The 25,973-nt window shown below is 41.2% G+C and overlaps 1 protein-coding gene across 2 annotated transcripts in view; it reads right to left on the bottom strand.

The window, feature by feature from the left end:
- Window positions 1-428: 428 nt before the first annotated feature.
- wdr1 (WD repeat domain 1) overlaps window positions 429-25,973 on the bottom strand; it is a 29,875-nt gene continuing 4,330 nt past the window's right edge. Inside the window, exons 5-16 of one of the 2 annotated variants that reach the window (XM_034167133.1) lie at window positions 23,789-23,963; window positions 16,922-16,927; window positions 16,704-16,781; window positions 12,873-12,953; window positions 12,517-12,750; window positions 9,375-9,462; window positions 8,511-8,664; window positions 4,334-4,421; window positions 3,992-4,102; window positions 3,029-3,202; window positions 2,763-2,907; window positions 429-1,480 (exon numbers count right to left, since the gene is read on the bottom strand). In XM_034167133.1, coding sequence (XP_034023024.1) covers window positions 1,374-1,480; window positions 2,763-2,907; window positions 3,029-3,202; window positions 3,992-4,102; window positions 4,334-4,421; window positions 8,511-8,664; window positions 9,375-9,462; window positions 12,517-12,750; window positions 12,873-12,953; window positions 16,704-16,781; window positions 16,922-16,927; window positions 23,789-23,963 — 1,441 coding nt within the window. In that variant the 3' untranslated portion in view covers window positions 429-1,373. Of the gene's footprint in view, window positions 1,481-2,762; window positions 2,908-3,028; window positions 3,203-3,991; window positions 4,103-4,333; window positions 4,422-8,510; window positions 8,665-9,374; window positions 9,463-12,516; window positions 12,751-12,872; window positions 12,954-16,703; window positions 16,782-16,921; window positions 16,928-23,782; window positions 23,964-25,973 lie in introns of both variants that reach the window. The other variant, XM_034167132.1, reaches the window with a different exon arrangement.

Genomic DNA, 25,973 nt, shown 5'->3' with positions numbered 1-25,973 from the left:
AACACTGCATGAAAACGTTTCCTAATCCATCCTTCGGAGTGGTTGTATAAGGTTCTTTTGAAAGAAAAATTAAGTGGGCAGGGACACCCCTGAAATCAAAATGCATCCTACTGCATAGAGCAGCTCCTCATATTCATCACAGAAACCCTTTCATTTTCAGGTTAGGCAAATAACCCTAAAAAATGTTCATATTATTGCAGATACCAAACACTCTCCCAACTTAAATACAGCTTGCACTGCAGACCTAATGCATGAAACCCTGACGTGGTAACGTCAAAGATTCAGCCCAGCAACATAAACGACAGACCACCAGAAGTGAGTCTTGCCTGAGAAAGGAGCCATTTAAAAGACTTCCCTAATCTGCCCACTTTACTCAAGAGCAGAACCACCACAAATCATCCATGGGTTTGAAAGTGTGCAAATCTCCAGAAGTCAGAAAATACAGTTTATTATGAACTGCTTCCAGCATGGAATTGATTGATAAAATCACAGGAAAGGGGACAGTGGAGAGAGGGGAAATATTAAAGAAGGCCCAAACAAAAAACACCAAGTAAGTGCACAGCATTTTTTTTTTTTTTTTTTTTAAACTCTACACCACCCACCCCAGTTTTGTTCCCATTTACTATCCCCCAATCTAACAGACAAAGTCAAAAAATAAGCCGCTACCCCATAAAGTTGTATACTCCCTGCTAGGGATATTACAAACAAGTGCAGTTACATCTTTTTGACACATTCAACCAAAAAGATGTGCTAACATGTCTTAGGATAGATGAAACCCAACTACACAAAAAGATAACCTATGGAATGTCAAGCTTGCAAATTTTTCTGGGTCCATAAAGCTCCAATATGTAAAAGCACTCCTGATTAGACTACAAACTGCATTATTCTGCAGTGAAAGATGAGGATATCAGCCATCAAAGATATTGCAGACATTTTTTCCATTATGGCCGTTTACAACTTATGCTGTGTTCATATGTCCGCAGCGGTCGTCATAAGAGAATACCTGTCATCCGCAACAGCAGAATGCAGGTACGTTCCCCCCCCAACATTAACACGGACTACGATTTACTTAACTGAAAGCGTTTTAGCTTAAAAAGCAATCTGTGTGAAATTATAGATTAATTCCTCTGTAATGTCACAATTTATTAAATTGTTTAAACCTAAGTGACTCTCTGTAGTTAAATAATCCATCTTACTGTCCATTTCCTCCTTTCTCCAGTATTAGTCTCCTGCTTACTGCAGATATGTGAACGCAGCATTGGTATACATACAGCGTAGACAAGCATTTAGACAAATGTTTTAAAAAAATAATAAACAAAACAAGGCTGAGTTCTCAAGTAGTCGTCCGTGGAGATAGTGCGTTTGCTTGCAGTTCAATATTTTATAGTCCACTGCTTGACAGTACCATCATAGGCAGTCGTGACTATAGTGTTCTCATCAAGCCAGGCCATGCTGCTGATGTGGTACAGCCTGTGAGGTTCTGCAGATATCAAAACAAACTCATCAGACATCTTTACAGAACAATTTTCACAATACAACCCCTTTAATAATAATAATAATAATCTTGTTTCAGCATGAGTTGAACCTACACTTTCATTTTCAAATCTGTCCAAGTTAAAATCTGGTTAAAAAGCTCAATGAAACAAAATGGGTTTTTTTTTTCGGTTTTTTTTTTTTGAATAGTTTTATGTTGAACAAATGCGGCTATTTCTAAATAAATGGCTATTAAGGCTTAAACAAGTGCACAACATATTTCATGACTTAGCTTACATCTGCGTGAAAATGAAATCCACAGGTTAAGATTAAAATCAAACATGATTTGTTCCATCTTCCTAAAAAAACAGCTGATTTACATAGTTCAACTCTTCAGGCAGGTGGATGAGCTAATTGAGATCACCTGTTTTAGGTGCACAGGCAGAAGCAATACATGGTAGGGTTTTAAGTTTTTCCACCTCTGAAGAATTGTGTCGCCTTCAGTACTCGTGTTGTGGTTATGGTGGTAGCATTAAAAAATAAAAAAAATGGTGTCACTGTAGCAGCCTTTTTTTTGCTGGTGATTAACCCTCAACCGTTTTAGTGCTGGGGATGAATTTATTCGTTCTTAGGAATTATGTCCTCAATGTCTATTACACAGTGAATTTTCTGTGCCAGTGGGCTGGCTTGACGTAGTCCACTGAATTGTGTTTAGCTTCAGCTTCACATGTTGACCACAAAGTTTTGTTTTTTTTTACCGTCTCCATTCCACTTTCATTATGAAACAATGTCTCATTCATTATATTAATTGTAGTGTGCTTACCTTTGATTACAATGGCAAAAATAAAGATTCCGTACTCACACAGTGCACAAAGCTGATGTCTAGACTCTGTGCTCGAACCACAACTATCCAACTGCTTCAATAGAACCAAGCTTCAATTTCTGACCAATCACTGCTTGTGTAACTATTTTGTCCACTTTGATTTCATTCAAGAAACTGTGCTCCCTACTTTGGTTTTCAGCCACTTTATATATAGAAGTAATAGCGGAATATTAATTTGGACTTTTACAGAAAACAGTCATAAAATTGAAGACGATCACTCGTGATGACTTGATGTCTATGTCTTTGGTAAAACATCTCTTTGTTAGACTAAGATGAGGAGTATCACTTGCACTGAGGGAATGCCAATAACTCATTGTAGCAGTTTAGATTTCATTGCAAATTCAACAAATTCAGCGCACACACACACACACACACACACACAAGTATGAGTGAATGTGTGGCCTACCAGTGATTTTTATTCTTCTGTTTGAATCATCAAGTGACCACACAAACATCAAGGAATCCATCCCACCTGTTGCCAAGTGGTTATTATCAGGTGACCAGGCCAAAGCAGTTATTTTTGCATGGTGGCCATAAAATTCATCTTTGACCTGGAGGGGGGAGCAAAGAGAAAACAATTGTATACAAAGACTCTGATTCAACTTCAAAGTTTGTACAGACAGCATAACTAGTAATTCACAAAAAAGGATACACAGAATACACAAATGTTACCGAATAGTTATCTGCCACACTGAAGACTGTGACCGCCTTTTTGTCATCTGTAACAGCAAGATGGGCTCCATCAAAAGAGTAGGCCATGTCTGTCACTATCCCGTTAACATCTAAAGTTTGACCATTGTCAACTAAAGTGTCGCCCCGAATAGAGTACAGATGGACTTTCGCATCCTGTGGAGGAAAGACAAACACCATAGTGTTATGACCTTTCCAATGCATGTTGAATTAAATTTACAGATAGGTGCTTAAAGGCCTGTCACAGTGGCGTATTCGTAGAGCTGCTCATTACAATGTATCATGTACGCTGTAATGAGCAGCTCTCCGCCCACTTCACGTGGAGTTTTTTCTCAATACGCAGCAGTATGTTGAGGGCTATGTGCGTAGGACGGAAGAAATTAAACCTGTTTAATTTTCTTCAGCGTACAGCACAGCATGGAGCCTTCACGCGAGTACATGCAGTACCGTGCTACTGTCCGCTATTGTGAGTCTCTCTCTCTCATCAGAGCTGTGACTCTTTAAAATAAACATGCACGTCGGTGCGCTCATAAAACGCCCTGATCGATCTGTCTGATCAAAGCTGAACAGAGCTGTGACTCAAACTTGCACTCGCTGAATTAAAAAAAATTAATAATAATAATGTTAAATGACTGTTTTTGAGCCGCACCACACCATGCAGTAGAGAACAAAGCGCACTTCTACAGAGGCAGAAAATAGCACTGAAACTGGTGCGGCATGGCACACGTGTGTGTGCACATTAAAATGCGAACACACGGAGCTGCAAGTATGAACAAACACTGTTAAAGGCTGAGTACGCGCGTATTTAAATGAAACAACGCTGCAATGAGCAGCTCTATGAATACGCCACTGTGACAGGCCCTTTAGCGGGTTTTTATGTGTGCCATTTAGGATGGTGATTAAGATTTTTGACTGTTTAACAAGGTAGTTTTGAAGTCCACTTACTGCTCCCCCCACTGCAGCAGTCGCTAATCCAGGGTGCAGTGCGCATACTTCTGGTTCATACCCAGGTTTTTCCAGTGTGAAGACCTTCTTCTTATTCTTCAGCAAGACAATCTTGAAAAAGCAAGAAATAAATGGCAAATAAAGAATACACAAAACATGTCAGGTACAAACTGCTGTAGGATGGAGAAAATCTGAAAATCTGATATAGGCCTTGAGGCCCATTACCAATTTACAGCCAGGTAGACTAAGACAATGCAGATAAAGTGTCTACAATATGACTAGGACATTATGCTGATGTAAAAGCTTGCGAGATGTGTACCAAACCAGGAAATTACTGGTTACCTGGCCAATGCACACAGCAAGTGAAAGTCGACCTGATGACGCAGACACCTTTTTAGGCTGGAAATCCATCTTCACAACATCGGCAGCACTAGAAAACAAAATGCTAGAGTTTTAAAATAACCATAACATCATTTTGTTGTCTTTTTTTTTTAAACATACAACATTCGGTTTAAGAAAAAAAAAAAAAAAAAAAAAACAGAATATAAATCATCATCATCCAGATAAGACTCTCTGTAAAACTTCTGTTAACCCCACTCTGGGAGGCTAAACACAGTGAAACAATTCCGTATTTCACCTATTTAGTCCATGGGCCAAGCAGGTTTTCAGTACCACTTAGAGTGACAAAACAACACTTAGAATCCAGCCTCAGTGTACCATTCACCCTATTGACGTTTCAAATCCCGCAAAACTTCGAAGAGGCTGCCGCGCTGCGAGATCTCAGTAACATTGAGAACTGCACTGAGACGCTCTGATCGGGCTTCACTTTAACCTCTGCACACGGACAACACCATTAACATCGCAACATAAAATTATTTTTATACTGTGCCTACAACTCTCATGAATATATTCTCTGGGTTTATAGACGTTATTGTGTTTGTTTTATGTAAACATGCGAGAATCACAGGTTGTCTCTCCGTTATTTTCAATGGGCGCTGCTGTGAGCTACGCTTGCTTCCTGATCATGTCGTTCTGGGGGAAAGCGAAGTTTGCTCTTTAACGTCTTGATTATTGTTCTTTACAACACTGTTTGTCCTCTTTGTTCCAGACTAATATATATGTCTGAAATTCAGTTTGCATTTATTAAATTCCATGCAGATTAAATGTAGCAGACACAGATTATTTGTTATAATTGTTTTAGCAAGTTTTCAGTTTGTCATGCAGTCTCTTATTAACGTGATTGAAAAGCATAAAAAAAAAGAAGACATTTTTGTAGTATAATATTCATTTACAATTGTCATGTGGATTCTCTATATGTTTGACTGCAGCGACTCTCTGGCACGCAAGGGATTATGGGATACGTCAATAGGGCTAATGGCCTACACAAAAATACAGTACAGCCATCCCAGGGTGGCAGCTGTAGCCAGGAAGGGGTCAATGAAGAATTACACAAAGGTCAAAATGTAAAAATGCTCCAATCATCTTAAACTATACCACATTATTTGTCTGATCAGGGGTCAAAATTTGAAGTTGCTCCAATTTCAGTAAAAAAAAAAAAAAAAAAATTGCACATTGTTTGTGTTAATAGGGTTCTAAAAAGGAATAGTTTGCACCGTCTGTCATGCTTAGTTATCACATTACAGAGTTTTTAGAGTAAAAATCCGCACGGACGTTTCGCCCTTCTTCAGATATGTCTGAAGAAGGGCGAAACGTCACTGGTGTCCAAATAAAGTTTTTTTTTTTACATGGGAGCGCTCAGGCTGTGCGGAGTTTTGCTCTAAGACTATTTGATTCACTTTGATCCAGCACACCGCTTTACACATCTTGGATGTGCGTGTCTTTTTGATTCAACCATGTTGCAGGGTAACATGTCACATGTCAGAATTCAATGGACACTGACCTCGTCTTTGGAGACCAAACATTCAACACAGTCAAACTATTCCATTTTTTAAATCCTTTTATTTCAACCAATGTTACTTTTTTTTTTTTTTTTACTGACTAACTTTTGACCCCTGTACAAACTAAAACTGACCTTTGTCACCATTTTTAACTCCAAAACATTCAGTCATAAATAGCCCAAACTATACCTTTTTGGAATAGTTATGATCAGACAAATAATGTGGTATAGTTTTCACATGACTAGATTTATATACACTCAACAAAAATATAAACGCAACACTTTTGGTTTTGCTCCTATTTTGTATGAGATGAACTCAAAGATCTAAAACTTTTTCCACATACACAATATCACCATTTCCCTCAAATATTGTTCACAAACCAGTCTAAATCTGTGATAGTGAGCACTTCTCCTTTGCTGAGATAATCCATCCCACCTCACAGGTGTGCCATATCAAGATGCTGATTAGACACCATGATTAGTGCACAGGTGTGCCTTAGACTGTCCACAATAAAAGGCCACTCTGAAAGGTGCAGTTTTGTTTATTGGGGGGGGATACCAGTCAGTATCTGGTGTGACCACCATTTGCCTCATGCAGTGCAACACATCTCCTTCGCATAGAGTTGATCAGGTTGTCAATTGTGGCCTGTGGAATGTTGGTCCACTCCTCTTCAATGGCTGTGCGAAGTTGCTGAATATTGGCAGGAACTGGTACACGCTGTCGTATACGCCGGTCCAGAGCATCCCAAACATGCTCAATGGGTGACATGTCCGGTGAGTATGCCGGCCATGCAAGAACTGGGACATTTTCAGCTTCCAAGAATTGTGTACAGATCCTTGCAACACGGGGCCGTGCATTATCCTGCTGCAACATGAGGTGATGTTCTTGGATGTATGGCACAACAATGGGCCTCCGGATCTCATCACGGTATCGCTGTGCATTCAAAATGCCATCAATAAAATGCACCTGTGTTCTTCGTCCATAACAGACGCCTGCCCATACCATAACCCCACTGCCACCATGGGCCACTCGATCCACAACATTGACATCAGAAAACCGCTCACCCACACGACGCCACACATGCTGTCTGCCATCTGCCCTGAACAGTGTGAACCGGGATTCATCCATGAAGAGAACACCTCTCCAACGTGCCAAACGCCAGCCAATGTGAGCATTTGCCCACTCAAGTCGGTTATGAAGACGAACTGGAGTCAGGTCGAGACCCCGATGAGGACGACGAGCATGCAGATGAGCTTCCCTGAGATGGTTTCTGACAGTTTGTGCAGAAATTCTTTGGTTATGCAAACCGATTGTTTCAGCAGCTGTCCGAGTGGCTGGTCTCAGATGATCTTGGAGGTCAACATGCTGGATGTGGAGGTCCTGGGCTGGTGTGGTTACACGTGGTCTGCGGTTGTGAGGCTGGTTGGATGTACTGCCAAATTCTCTGAAACGCCTTTGGAGACGGCTTATGGTAGAGAAATGAACATTCAATACACGAGCAACAGCTCTGGTTGACATTCCTGCTGTCAGCATGCCAATTGCACGCTCCCTCAAATCTTGCGACATCTGTGGCATTGTGTTGTGTGATAAAACTGCACCTTTCAGAGTGGCCTTTTATTGTGGACAGTCTAAGGCACACCTGTGCACTAATCATGGTGTCTAATCAGCATCTTGATATGGCACACCTGTGAGGTGGGATGGATTATCTCAGCAAAGGAGAAGTGCTCACTATCACAGATTTAGACTGGTTTGTGAACAATATTTGAGGGAAATGGTGATATTGTGTATGTGGAAAAAGTTTTAGATCTTTGAGTTCATCTCATACAAAATGGGAGCAAAACCAAAAGTGTTGCGTCTATATTTTTGTTGAGTATATATATATATATATATATATATATATATATTTTTTTTTAACCTCTGTAATCCTTCATTGACCCCTACCTAGCTACAGCTGCCACCCTGATACATTGTTGTGTAGGCCATGGTACACTGAGGCTGGGTTCGAAGTGTTGTTTCGTCACCTTAAGTGGAACCGATTGGTTCACGGACTAATTCTTGAACAAAAAAAAACTATGCTCAACTACAATGCCATCTTAAGGGAGATAAATCAGAACCCTGGATAGACAACTTTAGCATGCATACATACATACAGCAAATGGGGGCAGGATTACCAGAATTTTTTTTTCTTAAAAGTGGTACAACTCGACAAGCCTACACTTCTTTCCTATGCCTTTCAGACATTATTTATAATCAGTGTCATTTGTTATTTACAATGTTACTGTTTATTCTTGTTTAATGTCTGAATAAAGAATGAACCCAATGTGAAGGCAGAAGGTCTATGGTTCAAATGTTTAAATTTGAATGATTAATTTTCATTTCACAAAAATATTTTAAGTAGTCATTTAAAAAAACTGAACTGCAAATTAGCAAATATGCAGGACCCAGTTTCACAAGGACTGGTTTTGGGAACATGGTCCATGACAAAGCTTTAACAAGAGGAAGCTCTATGCATTACCAGCTATCACCACAAACTTTCAACTTCTTAATCAGATAAGACATTAAATATTCACTCTCCACCAAGTTTATGCTGTATTTGCAAACAAAGAAAGCAATGACCACACCTGTACTCCTTCTTGTCCATGTTGGTGTAACGTACTGTGTCATCCATGCTGCATGTCACAAGCTCGTTGTCCTCAATCGTCATGCTGCGCACCTGGTTCGTGTGACCAATCCCAGAAAAATAATTACCATCCCCAGTTTCTGCATCCCAGTAAGGTGAGGTCATTGTTAAGAGGAACAAAAAGAAAATGTGGCAAAATCACAATGTAGTTCAATTAGATGATTACTCTAAAAAGTATACACCTGCAGCAGCATGAACTAAATGAGCAGCGAGAATCTAACTTGAAAGGACAATTTATCCATTGTGGCAGTTATAGAAGAGGGTTTACTGTTAATCACAACTCAGAAGCACTGATATAAAGCAGTGAGTCCTCCCTCAAAAATTAAAGCATAACTTTTCAAGACCGATTAAAGATAAATGTTGCAAATTTTTAACAGTGCAAAACACCGCTTACATGAAAGAGAATTTAGCGAAGTTGGTGTGAAACTTTCTCCAGACAACATGTCCACTACGTCCCTCAACTTGGCTTTGTTCAAAACTACACAGGGTCAGTTATACCAAATGCAACACTTTAGTTTTTGCTCCCATCTGCTGAACTCAAAGATCTAAAACGTTTTCTATATACAAAAAAAGACTCTCTCAAATATTGTTTACAAATCTGCCTAAATCTGTTAGTGAGCACTTCTTTGTTGAGATAAACCCACCTCACAGGTGTGGAATATCAAGATGATTATACAGCATGATTATTGCACAGTTGTGCCTTCAGCTGGCCACAATAAAAGGCCACATGACTTTTGCTCTTTTACTGTCATCACTAGATCATATTCGAAGTTGGGTGCTTTCCAGTAATAATAAAAAAAGATATTGATGAGTCCTTCCTGACTTCCAGTGCAGATGTATTTTCGTCCTTCCTGTGTGTGAACCGTTAGACACTGGATGGATTGGCTGTGACCCTGTGGGACAAAGAATTACATCTTTTCAGTTATGTCAAAATTTCACAGTAAGCACCATATTGTACCATATTCTCTGGACTACATTACAATGGAGTATTAGTTGCATTTGTCCACAAATGCTTAAAAAAAACAAACAAAAAAAATCTGTAAGGGTGATATCCTACTACAGTTTTAGTCCAGAGGGCCTTCCCCATTCCAAAAATGAAGAAACTTGGCTGATTTATTACAGTAGCAATCTAAAGATGTGTATCATAATGCATCTATCCCAAGCTCATTCAGTATATAGGTGCAGCTTGTCACGTGTTGACTGTGCCCCCTCATGGGATGATAATACAATAACATGCTTTTGTAGGGCGGTATGCATTTTCAGAGGCCTGACGTTCACGCCCGGTCTCCCAAATTGACAGCTATTCGCCCGAGTTAGACGAGGGCGAATAGCTGTCATTGCGGGCGACTGGCAGTGAACGGAGGGACGCAGAGAATGCATGCCACACGACAACAGCATGTTATTTGCATTATTATCACTTTTTACTGAGATACACAACACGTACATAAAAAGTTGGCTCACTTAACTTCTGGCGCACGCCCGCTGCTGTTGAAATTCAGCAGTGCGTCCTCATCAAGCTGGCTGCTTTAGCTGCTGTTCATTGTCAACCTATCCATGAGAAAATCATCCGGAATATCCATATTGGGACCAAAACACACTTCTCGCCTTTTAATCTTTTCCTCTGCTGACTTTTTTTTTTTTCCCCTCTGCAGACAGTTCTTGGGCTGCGCGCGCTATGACGTCATTTGTTTACCCACAGCGGGCGGGTATAGCCAGATACCGTCGACGTAAATCTACGATACCGGCCTAGCAACGCCCCGGTAAAGTGATAATAATGCAGTATATTTTCCATATACAAGTTGCTTCATAATGTAAGACACTTGACCTCACAAACTAGGTTATTTAAAAAAACCTACTTATATGTAGCAGAGAAAAAAAAAAAAAAAACTGGTGTAGATTTCTAGTTACATTACACGTTTTACTTGCAGTCTGTCACAATGTCCCTCAAAAACAGTATCTGCACTGTCTTTTCTAACCCATGCTCACTGGGATACCCTGAAAATTTGAAGGTTCTCCCACAAGTTGCTTGGCATCATAACTGGGCTTTATGCAGGTACTGTGAGCTCTACGCAGAATGTCTGACTTTTTCCCAGTTAATTCTGGTGTTCATCGGCGATGTAGTGTGGTTTGTACTGTTGAATGAATGCATTGACTGGGTGTTGCTTAAGCCCCTTTCACACCAGGCTCACTGAGTTGCTTCCTGTGGTGTTATGAGGTGCGCGCAGCAGGGGGGCAGAGAGGAGGTGAGGACGCAGCCTGCAGGTTCTCTGCACAGAGAAATCAGAGTGCACAGATTGGCTGCAGCCAGAACCATCTGTGAGTAAATGTGGAGATGTCTGGAGTTATACTTGTGGACATATCCCGTCTCTGGCTATCAGTCTGTGAGCAGGCCTTATGTCCTTTTTAGTCCTTTATTTAACACAGTGATTTGAGGGAAGAATGAGAAACTGCAGCAGCCAGACAGTTTTTTTTCTCTCCTTTCTTTTAACTGTTCACATGTGTGCGCGCGAACAAATCGCCCATGAGTGGACTGGAGATGTCTGGACTTTTTACTGGATGTGGACATGTCCTGTCTCTGGCAATCAGTCTGTGAGCAGGACTTTTATGGACTTTATTTAAAAACAGTTGTGAGAGAAGAGCAAGTAGCTGCAGTCAGGCTGCAATTTGCTTTTTTTTTTCCTGTGCTCTTTGAGCGTGTAGTTTTACTACATTGTGTACACGGTATAAAAACAGTCCTGCCTGATTTATACTTCGGGAGCAATGGAACACAGCAGGAATCAAATTGGCATCAGGTAATGTTGTATTTTGAGGGTGTGGCTTCCAGTCACGTTGAGTACCGTCGCATTGCCCTGACTTGCACTGAAATCACCTAATTTCTGCGTTGAGCACAGGACACAGAAAAAATGAAACATGTTTAATTTTTGGCGTCCGATTTGCTTCGTCCCTTGCGCTGCTGTGGCGCTGAGCTACATCGTCTCAGCACTGGGTTGCTTCCACGTGGCGTGTCATGACGCTGCATAATGCAACTGGAAGTGGGCCCGGTGTGAAAGGGGCTTTGGAGCTGTGGAGAACAACAACTTCAGTGACTGTTAGGAAAGGTTTACTGACCTCTACTTCACAGACAATTGTGTGATCTTTGTGGGATCAATGGGTGCACTTAGTGCAGCACTTGAGAAGTTGGAAGTGTCTGGGTTTGTGAGTGTTCTGGATGAAGATCCAAACTTTCTATGAATTCTCTTCAGTGACATTGATGTTTCTGGGTCCTCAGTCTTATAGGTCAAGAAACACCAGGGAAAAGCTTACTGACTCATTACATTGATGGACTGAGGCATTTGGTGATGCCAATACCTACACAAGAGAACTAAGGTCCAAGTTTTTAGATGCATGGTGCTTCCCATATTGTTGGAAGAGTTTGACACCAACCAGTAACCTCTGGTTGATGACTAGATGTCTTTGGTACCATGTCTTCAAGATTCCCCGAATGCTGCTGGAATGGCTGTGTGTTAAAGAAACCATTACTTGGGGAGATTCAAGTGAGACATATCACTTCAGTAGTGACTGAACACCAGCTACAACATTTTGGCCATGTGGCACACATCTCTGGACAGAATCCAACAGGTAGGTGCTTCACTGTCAAGGACCCCAGCAACTGGAAGAAGCCAAGGTGGATACAACCTAACCACATGAAAGAGTGGTCTAAAATACAATAAGTACACACTGTACTAATGCATACTTAAAATCTGGACATACAGTTGTAGTGGCAAGCATTTGGTACAGTTAAACATACATATTTACATGTCCGCACAGACCAACAAGGCCTGGTTTGCTTGTTTTTAAAATGAGTTTCAGTAATTCAAAGTCATCAGCTGTTATGAAAGTGTTACCTGTAAAGTCTATATTCTAAAACATTCATAATAAACTTTAAAAAAGAGAGAGAGAGGTCAAACCTTGATGATGCGTATGGGCTTGTCAGGATTGTTCTTATCCAAGTAGTTAATGCAGCCTGACAAGGAGATGCTGAGTAGATAGTCATTCTGCCAAAGACAGCCCAGCTGCTGGTCATCAGTTTGATTACCCATTTGGAAAGTGGTGACTGCAATATTTTTCTCAACATCCCACAGCTTCACAGTTTTATCACCTGAGGCAGACATTAAGTGGGAGCCATCCCTGCTCCAGGAAACCTGTAGTACATGCACAAGGAAAGAAAAAAAAAAAAAAGGTAGGAGGGGGGGGGGGGGGGGGGGGGGACTGAGCAAACTAACAGCAACTCCTTGAGAAAAAAAACTCCAAGTGCTCCACTTACAGCATAGACTCCTCCACTGTGGGCCTTATCAGAACCCAATGACAAAGGGTTTTCAGCAGTCTTTCCATCATAGAGTATTATCTGTAGTAATAATGAGGAAAATGAGCCTTTGCTTTAAAATGACAGTTTCTAAAAGTAATAATTAACAGGATATTTAAACCACATTTTCTCAAGTCACACTGGAGGCAAGAAGCATGCTCTGATCAGTAACCTACTGCATTAACCACTGACTGTGCAGTGTTAACGCAGAGCATTGCCATTTATAGCTACAGTGAGGCAAGTAAGTATTTGATTCACTGTCAATTTTTCAAATTTTCCCACCTACAATGAATGGAGAGGTCCAATTTTTTACTGTAGGTACACTTCAACTGCGAGAGACAGAATCTTAAAAAAAAAAAAAATTGATCACCTACCAACCAGCAAGAATTCTGTCTCTCACAGATGTGAGAGACAGAATTCTTGCTGTTAGAATTCTTGCTGTTAGTTCTTCTTTAAGAAGCCCTCCAGTCTGCACTCCTTACCTGTATTAATTGCACCTGAGTGAACTCGTTACCTGTATAAAAGACAACTGTACACACAGTCAATCACATTCCAACCTATCCACCATGACCAAGACCAAAAAGCTGTCTAAGGACACCAGGGACAAAACTGTAGACATGCACAAGACTTGGATGGACTACAGGACAACAAGCAAGCAGCTTAGTGAGAAGACAACAACTGCTGGCGTAATTATTAGAAAATGGAAGAAATACAAGATATTGTCAATCTTCCTCGGTCTGGGGCTCCATGCAAGATCTCCCCACATGGGGTAAGGAGGATTATGAGAAAGGCCAGAACTGCACAGGAGGACCTGGTCAATGACCTGAAGAGAGCTGGGACCACACTCACAAAGACTATATTAGTAACACACTACACTGTCATGGTTTAAAATCCTGCAGGGCAGCAAGGTCCCCCTGCTCAAACCAGGACACGTCCAGGCCCATTTGAAGTTCACCAGTGACCATCTGGATGATCCAGAGGAGGCACAGGAGAAGGTCATGTGGTCATATGAGACCAAAATAGAGCTTTTAGGTATCAACTCCACTCGCCGTGATTGGAAGATAAGATCAACCCCAAGAACACAGTCCCAACTGTGAAGTATGGGGGTGGAAACATCATTTTGGGGGTGCTTTTCTGCAAAGCGTAGAGGACAACTGCACCATACTGAAGGGAGGATGGATGGGGTCATGTATCATGAGATTTTGGCAAACAACCTCAGTAAGAGCATTGAAGATAACCCAAAACACACAGCCAGGGCAACTAAGGAGGGTCTCCGTAATGCTGCGTTCACAGCGGGAGCGACGCGAGCGACAGGCTGCCATGTAAACCCTATGTAAGGAAGCGTTTTGGCACCAAGTCACGCAGCGCGACGCGATGGACGCGAATGAAGCGACGCGAGTGAAGCGAATTTGAGCAATTGGCGCGTTTGTGACTCGATACTGCGTCACATTACGTCACGTAGCCCTCCTCCCCAAGTTGAAAAATCTGAACTTTTTCATCTTGTCGCGCCGAGATGACCAATTAGGGACTGAATATGTAGTGACATGGAGATGTCTGGAGTTTGACTGAAGATGTGAACATGTCCTGTTTCTGGTAGCCAGCCTGTGAGCAGGACTTATGTCTCTTTTGTCCTTTATTTCACAATTATGACAGTTTCTGGAGCAAGCAGCCCCACAGCAGCAGGAGCGGAGGTTTATTTATTTATTTATTTATTTTAATGTGCGCGCGAGCAAATCGTCCGTGGAGATTATTTTACTTATTAACTACACAGATGTATAATAAAACAAATGGTGACTGGTTTCTAAACAATTATGACAGAGTTTTTGGGGCAAGAGCGAGGAGCAGGACCACAGGAGAGGGAGCGGAGTTTCTTGCTTTTTACGTGCGCGCGCAAGCGAATCGTCCATGAAGATTATTTTATTTATTAACTACACAGATGTATATTAAAGCAAATGGTGACTGGTTTCTAAACACAATTTTGACAGTTTTTGGAGCGAGAAGCAGCCCCACAGCAGGGGGAGTGGAGGTTTTTTTTTTTTTTTCCAATTGTTTACATGTGCGCGCGTGAACGGGACAGGAGGTCCTCAAACTGGGTCATGCAGAGACGGAAGGACCGCTGAAAGTGGCCGTCATTCAGATGCAGCTCCTGCAGCAAATGATGATACTCCCTGAATTGGGAGCTTTCCACAACAACTCACTCCGTGTGATCAAGGTCCATCATGTTAACTTGACTGACAACTGGAGCCAGCGAGTGGAATGGAAGCTCCTCCTATTTGATGACGCACTGGGGTAAATTTTCACAGCGAAAGCAGAGCGACACACCGGGCGATGGTGGCGTGTCCGTCGCCACGTGACCAAAGCAAATTTGTGGCGTTTGGTCACACCCGGTGTGAATGCGGCATAAGAAGCATTTCAAGGTCCTGGAGTGGCTGAGCCAGTCTCCAGACCTGAACTCAATAGAAAATCTTTGGAGGGAGCTGAAACTCAAAACTTGAAAGATCTGGAGAAGATCTGTATGGAGGAATGGACCAAAATCCCTGATACAGTGTGTGCAAATTTGGTCAAGAACCACAGGAAATGTCTGGTTTCTGTACCAAATATTAAGGTCTGTTTTTCTATTGCATCAAATACTTATTTCATGCAATAAAATGCAAATGAATTACTTAAAAATCATGCAATGTGATTTTCTGATTTAAAAAAAAAAATTTTAGATTCTGTCTCTTACAGTTGAAGTGTACCTACGATAACAATAAGCCCTCTCCATTCTTTGTAGGTGGGGAAAAGTTGCAAAATTGACAGAGGATCAAATACTTATTTGCCCCACTGTACATAAATAAAACTTAACACTTCAAAGAGCAGCAGAAGGACATGCTATAAAATTGGGAAAATGCCCAGATAGCTGTGCAGGTTGACAGCTAGTACATTCATTTGTCAAGATTACAAATAAAGTTTCAGATCATATCTGGCTCTGGCTTGCAGTCAAAGTTAACCTAACGCTAAAGTTAATCATTAGGCTGCCAGCCCCCTGGCGGCCAATGCGTGAGATATCAGAAATTGTGGATGTGTCGAGAACCCTATGAGGGATGTACAAAACAGAGTCAGTGATCTCACCGGTCACATTTTACTATGCAGTTGACGTCACTTGAGTTTTGTCATTGGACCACCAAATTAGTTTTGTTGACAAGTATATCAAGCCATATCACTTGGCTATTTTAAACATTTTTAAGAGCAAATGATCACTATTCAGCAATGCTAACTTTTTTAAACATTAAGAGATAATATGAATTTGATGACAATTGAATAAAACAAATACAGCCATTCATCAAACCACTTGCACTTCATGTACATATGGTGGTCAATCCTGAACAAGCATATCTAAATTTAACAATGATAACATACATATGGCATTCGTTAAATTTGTGTTAAATACAACTTCTGTGAGGTGTACAATATTCCAAATTTTTTTTCCTCGTGTTTTACTTAAGTGTCAGCTATATAAACTATTTTAAATCATTTACAGAATTCCAGCTTCTGAAATTACGATAATCTTCCCTTCCATTTTATGATCTTTGTCCCAAGATTGGACAAAAGTCATTTGAAGACACACTGCATTAGATTATTTTCTACCATGTTTTGACATTCACCACCTAATATTATAATTACTGTCATTGATATTCCACTTTCAAGACAAAATGTAACAAGACAACAACTTGCATCACTTTTGGCAACAATAGCCCATGTATAGTTTTTGCGTGTACAGTATGTACACCCAGTAATGAAGCATATACTCACCTTGCCACCAGAGCCACCTGTAGCAAACAGACTTCCATTTGGAGAGAAACGGACAGAGTTGACAAATGCATCATGGTCCTAGAGTAAAACATGAACATGAGGTTGGGACGGATGCACATAAACATATGCCAAGATAATTCAGCATGACAAATTCTTGAGTGAAGCAACACAAAGCAAACCATGTAATATCTGCTTACACAAGATGTATTTAGGTTCACTGATAAAGCTAAATTTAACTTTTTGAAATGCTCACTGAAGAAATTCATTTCATTAAACACTGCATAAGCAATCGAAGTACAGCTGCACCTCATGGCAAAGTGACTTACTAAAGGCCCCTTCACACAGTGCGAAGTTTGGTCAAATACAGCGAAACAGTGCAAAACAGTTCGAATTAGCGCACCACGAAACATTGCGCCGACGGGCAGGCGTGCACAATCCCGGTGCGAGAGTTCGAGTATGCGATGGTGTCTTTCGAGCAGGAACAGCGTGAGGTGCACCACGTGGAATAAATAAAAACTATCTGTACCTGTGGGACCACCTCACCCTGCTTATATGGAATAAATAAAAACATCCCACAGGACTTGAACCCGCACCTTCCAAAAGCTGATTGCCAATCAGAAACTTCACTACTGAGCTATGGAGCTGTCCTTTAAAAGCTGCGGGAATCTGCCTCATATCAGAAAGGACATGGAAGTATTAAAAAATAAATTAATTAATTAATCACACACCATATAAAAACACAGCATTTATCAAGCGAGCAATACAAACATGATCCATCTGTTCCTCTGTAAATGACCCATGGTCACTGACAGTCATGAAATGACATGAATGAGAAGCAGTGTGCTCTGATCATGTCCACATCTACTGGTCCAGTGTATTCAGTCGCCCCACGTGCGTGTTATGCCCAACACACGTGTCTTGTGGATGGCGTGCTGCAGCACAGACATCATGTGGAACAGAGCTCACGTGGGTGACGTGATGTCAGATCGCTTGCTGCGTCTTCTGATCCGACGGTCCGTTTCAACCTGGCAGGCTGTCAATGTCCGCTCCATGTGCGTGCTTACTGCAGCTTGTCGCCATGGCAATGTATGTTTTTATTTATGTCCACATAAGTACAGCAATCAGACACACGCACCTCACAGTGGACAGTTGTTGGTCCTTGACTGTCCAAACACTAGGGTTGGGTATCGAGAACCGGTTCTTTTCAGGTATCGTTAAGAAATGATTCGATCCACCAATATCAATAGTCTTTTTGCTTAACGATTCCCTTATCGGTTCTTCAGAGCAGCCGTTGTTTCTGAAGGTGTTTTTCGGGAAAATTATCATTTGCAGCGGCTGTGTAATCAACTGCTTCTGCATAACGACTCCACTTTGAAGCGTGAACCAATGAGGCATTGCTTTGATCCGCTGGCTCGTTGGTTTTGTTTTATCTTAATTTTTCCCCAATAAAACCCCAAAGAGCATATGTCTGTGAGTAATATTTACCTTTTAATGTTAAACCGACCGGTTATGGTCTTCTGAAACAGTTGATAGATGTATTTTATAACTTAAAAACGGGACCGATGCTAATGCGTTAGCATGTCTATGGCATTTTCAATAATAAAGTTAGTATTAGCTGTTCGCATCGCAGCACGTTTGTGTGCATTTGTTTTCTGCATAATTAATGGCTCAGCATTTGTTGTCGTAAAAGAGTCAAATGTATTACAAATTGTAATTTTTTTAATATATACAGTATTAACAATAATAATAATAATAGCAACAAAAACAGCAACTCTTTAGAAGCAGCAACTCCGCTTCTTAACCCCTCTCAAAGCCATTAAAATATGTCAATCCTGAGTCACTCTTGTGTGGATTAAAGTCACTAACTGGGAATCGTCCTCCATTCCTTTGGCACAGCGCCAAATGCTGCACGGCTCTCTGCTGAGACAGAGTCCGGTCGGAATTAACAACTTCAAAACGAATTGCCGCTTTAAATAAAATGACACCACCTTCCAAACGCTGTAATACAGACAATAAACTGCCAACGACAATAAACTGCAAACGACTAAAACGTTTTTTCCTCCGATAATGAGACATCCTGCATTCTTTATGAATAACATCCTGATGTGCAGCACAGGCAGCTGCAATAGCTCAGCTCAGAGGTATGGAAAGACATTCATGCCAATAATGTCTGAAAGGAAATGCTTTTGGCAAAAACTACAGATTGTTTATTCCTATTTATGTCCAGAGATTAAGGATCCAGTGACCAATTTCATATTTATTTACTTTAAGAATCAATAAAATGTTGACATAGAAAGCCTGTAAAGCCTATTTTTAGTACAAAGAAAATTCACAAGAGGTATCGATAAGGAATTGGATCGATAAGCGGAATCGATAGATAAAATCTTAACACCCATCCCTACCAAACACAGTAGGTGTTGTCCAGCTGAAACGTTCATGATGACAGATCCCCACAGGTGCTTCTGTCGGAAGCCACACCTCCCGTCAGTGAATCGCATACACCCACGCGTCAGTGCGTGTGTTTGCAAAGCCACACTCATAGGAAATTTAGACAAATTTCACTGCAAGTACGACAGTGGTCGTCTGCAGTCTGTTGTCATGCCAAGAATGTGAATGGCCACACATTTTCTAAGTGCCATGTGAGCAGTGTTAGATGTTCATGTGTGTCACCTGGAATTTGGCCAACACCTGCCGCGAGAGGGTGCGATGGGTTCGCACAGCGCACTCTGTCCTTCAACCGCTGGTGTCCGCAAACAGTTGTAGCAACAGGTGTAAAAGGTGTTAGAGGCAGGTACAATTGTACAGGTTTTGCATACAATTCCTGCTTCGTGCGCACTTTGTCCAAACTTCGCACTATGTGTTGAGGGGCCCTTAGATTCACAATAGCTGCAGCAGATAAAAATGTTAAACCAATATGTATACTAGTGTAATCTAAATCCACCTTTGTTTTCTCACACTTCTACAAGGGCTTGATGTTACTGATGAATCTTCTCCATACAGCTCATACGTGCCAACATTTGAAAGTACCGATGCATTGGTATCACCAGTTATACAGCTTCACGATGAAGTGGTATCGAGGAGGATTTTCTTAAAAAGCCCTGAAAGTTTTGCTACAATTTGCCAGAAGGTACATCTGAGATGCAAGCCTAGATCTGATCTGTTTTGATGAAAGAATATCCTTCTCCACTCTACTCCACTATGAAGCTAAGAGTGGCGATACAAAATGCAAAGCTTACACTGTGCACAATTTCTCCATTCACAGCCACATAACCCTATAACTTTTTTTGGGTTGTCTGGGTGTCTTTCCTGGGTGGAGTGTCCTTGCTTCAAGTGGAGGAGTTTAAGTATCTCGGGGTCTTGTTCACGAGTGAGGGACAGATGGAGCGTGAGATCGATAGATCGGTGCAGCGTCTGCAGTGATGCGGTAGCTGTATCGGACCGTTGTGGTGAAGAGAGCTGAGTAGGGGGGCAAAGCTCTAGATTTACCGATCGATCTGCGTTCTGATCCTCACCTATGGTCATGAGATTTGGCTCATGACCGAAAGAACAAGATCGCGAGTACAAGCGGCCGAGACGAGTTTCCTCCGCAGGGTGGCTGGGCACTCCCTTAGAGATAGGGTGAGGAGCTGGGTCACTCGGGAGGAGCTCGGAGTCGAGCCGCTGCTCCTCCACGTCAAAAGGAGTCAGTTGAGGTGGCTCGGGCATCTTTTCCGGATGCCCCCTGGACGCCTCGCTAGAGAGGTGTTCCGGGCACGTCCCATTGGGAGGAGGCCCCGGGGAAGACCCAGGACACGCTGGAGGGACTACATCTCTCGGCTGGCTTGGGAATGCCTTGGGGTTCCCCCGGAGGAGCTGGGGGAGGTGTGTGTGGATCGGGAGGTCTGGGTGGCTTTGCTTGAGCTGCTGCCCCCATGACCCGACTCCGGATAAAGCGGAAGAAAATGGATGGATGGGAGTTTTTCCTCACTCTTCTTCTTGCAGTCACTCAGTTTTTGAGAACTGTCTACTCCATGTACATTTACCAGAGTGTGCCATACTGTTGGTATTTCTTCATAATTGATGAAAATAAAGTGTAAGACATATTCAGTGACAGCTTCACCATCAGAGATCCTCATCCATAACTACCACAAAAGACTCCAAGCTATCACCGATGTTAACGAGGGCAATACATTAACAACAGGGGCATGTAAACTTTTGATCAGGGTCATGTGGGTAGTTTCTGTTGTCATTATGATTTAAAGCGTAAACACAAAGGTTTGACAATGAATGGCTTCACCCAACCACTATGAGCAAAAAAATAAAATGAAAATAAAAAGTTTGTGTTACTGTTCATGTTCTCAAAAACTGCCGAAAAAAAAAAAAAAAAAATTCTGCCAAAGTATGTAAACATTTGAGCACAACTGAAAAAAACATATGGATTATGTTATATCTTTGACATTAACATTCAAGTGATGCTGCTTCAAATGAAACACGACTGACATACAACCAGCTATAATCGCAGGTGAACAATGCTGGCATTGTGATGCACGCACCACACGCAATGTACAACCCCTGGCAATAATTATGGAATCACCGGCCTCGAAGGATGTTCATTCAGTTGTTTAATTTTGTAGAAAAAAAAGCAGATCACAGACATGACACAAAACTAAAGTCATTTCAAATGGCAACTTTCTGGCTTTAAGAAACACTATAAGAAATCAGGAAAAATAATTGTGGCAGTCAGTAACGGTTACTTTTTTAGACCAAGCAGAGGGAAAAAAATATGGACTCAATTCTGAGGAACAAATTATGGAATCACCCTGTAAATTTTCATCCCCAAAACTAACACCTGCATCAAATCAGATCTGCTCGGTAGTCTGCATCTAAAAAGGAGTGATCACACCTTGAAAAGCTGTTGCACCAAGTGGACTGACATGAATCATGGCTCCAACACGAGAGATGTCAATTGAAACAAAGGAGAGGATTATCAAACTCTTAAAAGAGGGTAAATCATCATGCAATGTTGCAAAAGATGTTGGTTGTTCACAGTCAGCTGTGTCTAAACTCTGGACCAAATACAAACAACATGGGAAAGTTGTTAAAGGCAAACATACTGGTAGACCAAGGAAGACGTCAAAGCATCAAGACAGAAAACTTAAAGCAATATGTCTCAAAAATCGAAAATGCACAACAAAACAAATGAGGAACGAATGGGAGGAAACTGGAGTCAACGTCTGTAACCGAACTGTAAGTGTTTCTTAAAGCCAGAAAGTTGCCATTTGAAGTGACTTTAGTTTTGTGTCATGTCTGTGATCTGCTTTTTTTCTACAAAATTAAACAACTGAATGAACATCCTCCGAGGCCGGTGATTCCATCATTTTTGCCAGGAGTTGTACTGTTCAGACATAATTCACCAAGTCAGATCACCTGTGGCTGCAATGTATCTTGCTCTACATGTTAAACTCGTTTTGCATGGAAATGTTCCACCACGTTCCCCACTTCACGTTATCAAGCCGAGATGGGCACATCACAGCTTTCCCCAAAGGACCCCTGCAGGGTGACGTATGAGTGACTGTTCTTAAAAGCTGTCTTGACAAGGTGTATGCAGAGTCTGATCACTCGCTGCATTGTGGCAGATGCAGACAAAGGTCTGCCCATGCTGTATATGTAATCAACTGGCCTGGCCCTTTGATGTTTTATTGTCAGGACCCCGTGGAGAAAGGAGGTGGGCCAAGTCTCCTTATAAAGTCTATGTATGTGAATGAGTTGAGTGAAATAAAGTGACATGCAGATGAGTTGTTAAAAATTGAAAATAGTCACTCTCTCTCTTTGACTGGCACAATTTCCACAGCATATAGCTTTCATCTGATCCACCCATCTTTGTCCATCTTAATTATGAACTGAAGGGTTTCCAAAGATCAGACCGTAAAAGGAGAGGACCTTCAAGTGCTGGTGTGTCAATATTCACCATAACTACACAGCTGTGCACATGCAACTCACAGCATCCAGTCCTTTGCAGAAGTTGCTTGTGGGAAACACTGCATTACAGAAAAAGAAAGCTCTGCACACAGAATAATGTTCTGCACAGTCAGCAGCCACATTTGTTTGGTACACATGCATGGCTCAATACTAAAGACATACAGTTAGTTGTTGCCTTAGGTCATTACTTACGAGTGTGTGTAATCCTCAAGCACACAGTAAGACAGGATCATAATGACATAGACCTTTGTTCTCCTGCAGATATTGGCATTACCAAAGACCTCTGTCTGGGGGCCTCCTCAAGCTCTTCCCAGACATCTCTTGACCTGAAAGGCTTAATGTCCAGAGAAAACAATGCCACTGCTGAGAAAAGTGAGCTTCTCTGCAAGTGACACTTTCAGTGCATACAGATACACTTCTAATGGCAAAGCCCAGGAAATAATTGAATTTCAGAATCTTGGATTGGGCCAGGGTGAAAATAAATAAATAAACCCAAACACTAAGCTCTCACTTAGCTTCGCAAGTGCTGCAGTCAGTGCAACCATTGATTCTGCAAATATCATAGCAAAGTAAAGGTCTGCAAACCTTTCCTTGCTTACAGAGGCACCAATGTCCCCGTCCTCCACAAACCTAGCCACCACCCAGCCAATGGAAGCTTTGAACAACAATGCATCCCTAAAGAATGCCAGAATTCAGTGGGAAGACATCAGAGACTCTGCCCACGGAATACAGGCCAGCTATGACATTCAGCAATTTATTGGAATCCAGTAAACTTTGATACCAATTATTTATTTAATTAAATTAGTTATTTATTTAAATTAATTTAATTAATTAAATAAGAGCCAGTACATGCTACACAATATGATTATCATGATTCATTATTACACTCCAGTTTATACCATGTTGTAGAGATTTGATTTTGGTTCAAGTTTAATGGAATGATTTCAGAAAATTTAAATATAGAGGGTTTTTTTTTTAAATGGCAAATAAATTAAAATGTGTAAAATCCCAAGGGTATGTAGACTATATCCACTGTATGTATTAGCACTGTTCAAACAAGTAGATCCTTGCTCATGTGCCTTTTTTGGAAGGTGGGGCACACTTAAATGTCTTGTACTTACCTGTGATGTGGACTTGAACTTGAATGGAGGCCCCTCATAGAAGCAAACTGTGCGGTCATCACTGCCACTGGCAATGCGGTAAGGGCGGGTTTGCTTTATGTCAACAGTGTTAGCAATTTTGCTGTGACCATTAATTTCTCCCACAGAGGAGCCAGTGTCTGCCAGGAACACTGCCCCAAACCTGCAGTTGGAAAAGAAACAATTGTTACAGTCAAGGTCCTGTCACGCCTTCACGATTTTGCCAGCGTATGTTGACCGTTTAAAAAAAAAAAAAAAAAAAATGCTGGCATATGTCTAATAAATTATGGATAAGTTTTGTGTAAGTCAAGAGCACAGTGAAGCACACTGTTGTACATTGTAATAGGCATGCATCTAAAACCAGTCAAAATGACTCGCAACGTGCACCGCCTTGGACGCTAACTGCCAACAGTACCGCTATACTAAAAATTTCTGGGAAGAACACTGTAAACACACAAAAAGTGGTTTTGAAGAGACCAGCGACTGACATCACAGTGTAGCTCTACTCTGGCTTTCACCCGCGTCACTCAAACACAAAATGGATCAGACTGAAACAGAATGTTACTTTTTAACTTCTTGAAATACATCAACGTTAACACTATTTGAACATGTTCAAGGTCTGTGTCCCAAGAATTTTTTCCTGTGAATTTCAAGAGTCTGGCAGTAATAGGACTGGACTTATGCTGAGCACAGACGGACAGACAAAAAGCCTTCGCAATACCTGATGGCCATATTTAATGACCTTGGGAAATAAAATGTTAAATTACTCCGTTTCTGCCTCCATGTGGAGAAAAGATGCCACTTAACAGCATACACATGCCCAATGACGTGCTTGTCAATATTTAAGTGTTCCACCTGCCGAACACAAAGGGTTCTGCCGGCAGTAAAAACACAAACCAAGCCAGACCTAACCGTTCTGACACAAAGACCGTGCAGTACTGACTCGAACCACTCGGTGGAAAAAGGACTGCCATCACATGCTGGATAAATTGTCAAGGTGTAACAGGGCCTTAAGCAAGGCTTTAATATGACCATAAATGGCATTTTAACCATGAATACAGCGACAATTTAGTTATTTTTTAATATCGGGGTGAATGTGAGGCATTATTGTAAAGCGCTTTGAGCGTCTCATGCAGATGGAAAAGCGCTATATAAATGCAGTCCATTTACCATTTATTTTTTAATAAATGAAGCAGCAATGTATCCTGCTATCCTTCATAGCAAATGAAGCAACACTCCCATCTGAGTTGTAATTAAAGATCGACAGATATATAATTTGGCTATGTGCTCTTCACCAGAATATCTGTGGTTTTTTTGCTGATACGAAAACTTGTTTTACTGAATAATCAATACAGAAACACACTTTGGTTGTTGGAAGCTGTTTTATTATGTAATGCGTCCAGCAGAAAGTGATGTCTGGTATGGCTCGAACCCCTATCACCTCTTGGTCACATTTGCTGCAAGAGGCAGAGACAAAGTGACCAGCTGCCATTCTTTCTTGGAGAGCAGGAGTATTACAGTGACAAAAAACACATGGTCAGTATGCCACCAAAAACAGAATAAAAGAAGTCTATTTTATCCAAATGCTGACCAATCAGGCACAGTTCCTGCCAATCCAAGTAAAGGCAGTGTAACATCCTACATTTATTAGTTATATTTATCGTTATTGACACTAAAGTTCGTGTTTAAATTGCAAAACATCAACTCTCGCTTACATTTATTTGTCATAAGAGTTAGTGAGAAATAACGAAAGTTAGAAATCTTTGCCATTTTTAACGTATACCGCCAGATATCCATCTTTTTTTTTTTTTTAAACACTATTGGTCAAGCTCTAGTTGTAATCGGACCTTTTCTGTTTGTTTTCACTGTGTAACCAGCATATACTGCATTTCAGTTCCACTCTGTGAAACCATTGTCTCTTCTGACATAGGAAGTGACAACTCTCATAACTTTGTGCATAAAAGAGGACAGACAGGAATTCAATTAAATTTATTTACACAGCACCAAAACACAATCTAATCTTTGTTACACTGACCTTTTTTGGTGTTTTTGTTTTTCATTGATTTGGCTTTTCTGTTCTGACAATTTAACATCTTCCTTTGTCTACCCATGCTTCCCTTTCAAAATTTTCCACTTCCACCAAATTGGAGACACTGGAAACTTGAAACAAACC

The sequence above is a fragment of the Thalassophryne amazonica genome, chromosome 3 (genome assembly GCF_902500255.1).
Source record: "Thalassophryne amazonica chromosome 3, fThaAma1.1, whole genome shotgun sequence".
Lineage (NCBI taxonomy): Eukaryota > Metazoa > Chordata > Actinopteri > Batrachoidiformes > Batrachoididae > Thalassophryne > Thalassophryne amazonica.
The sequence above is the reverse complement of the archived record's forward strand: the minus strand, read 5'-3'. Positions and strand labels throughout refer to the sequence as shown.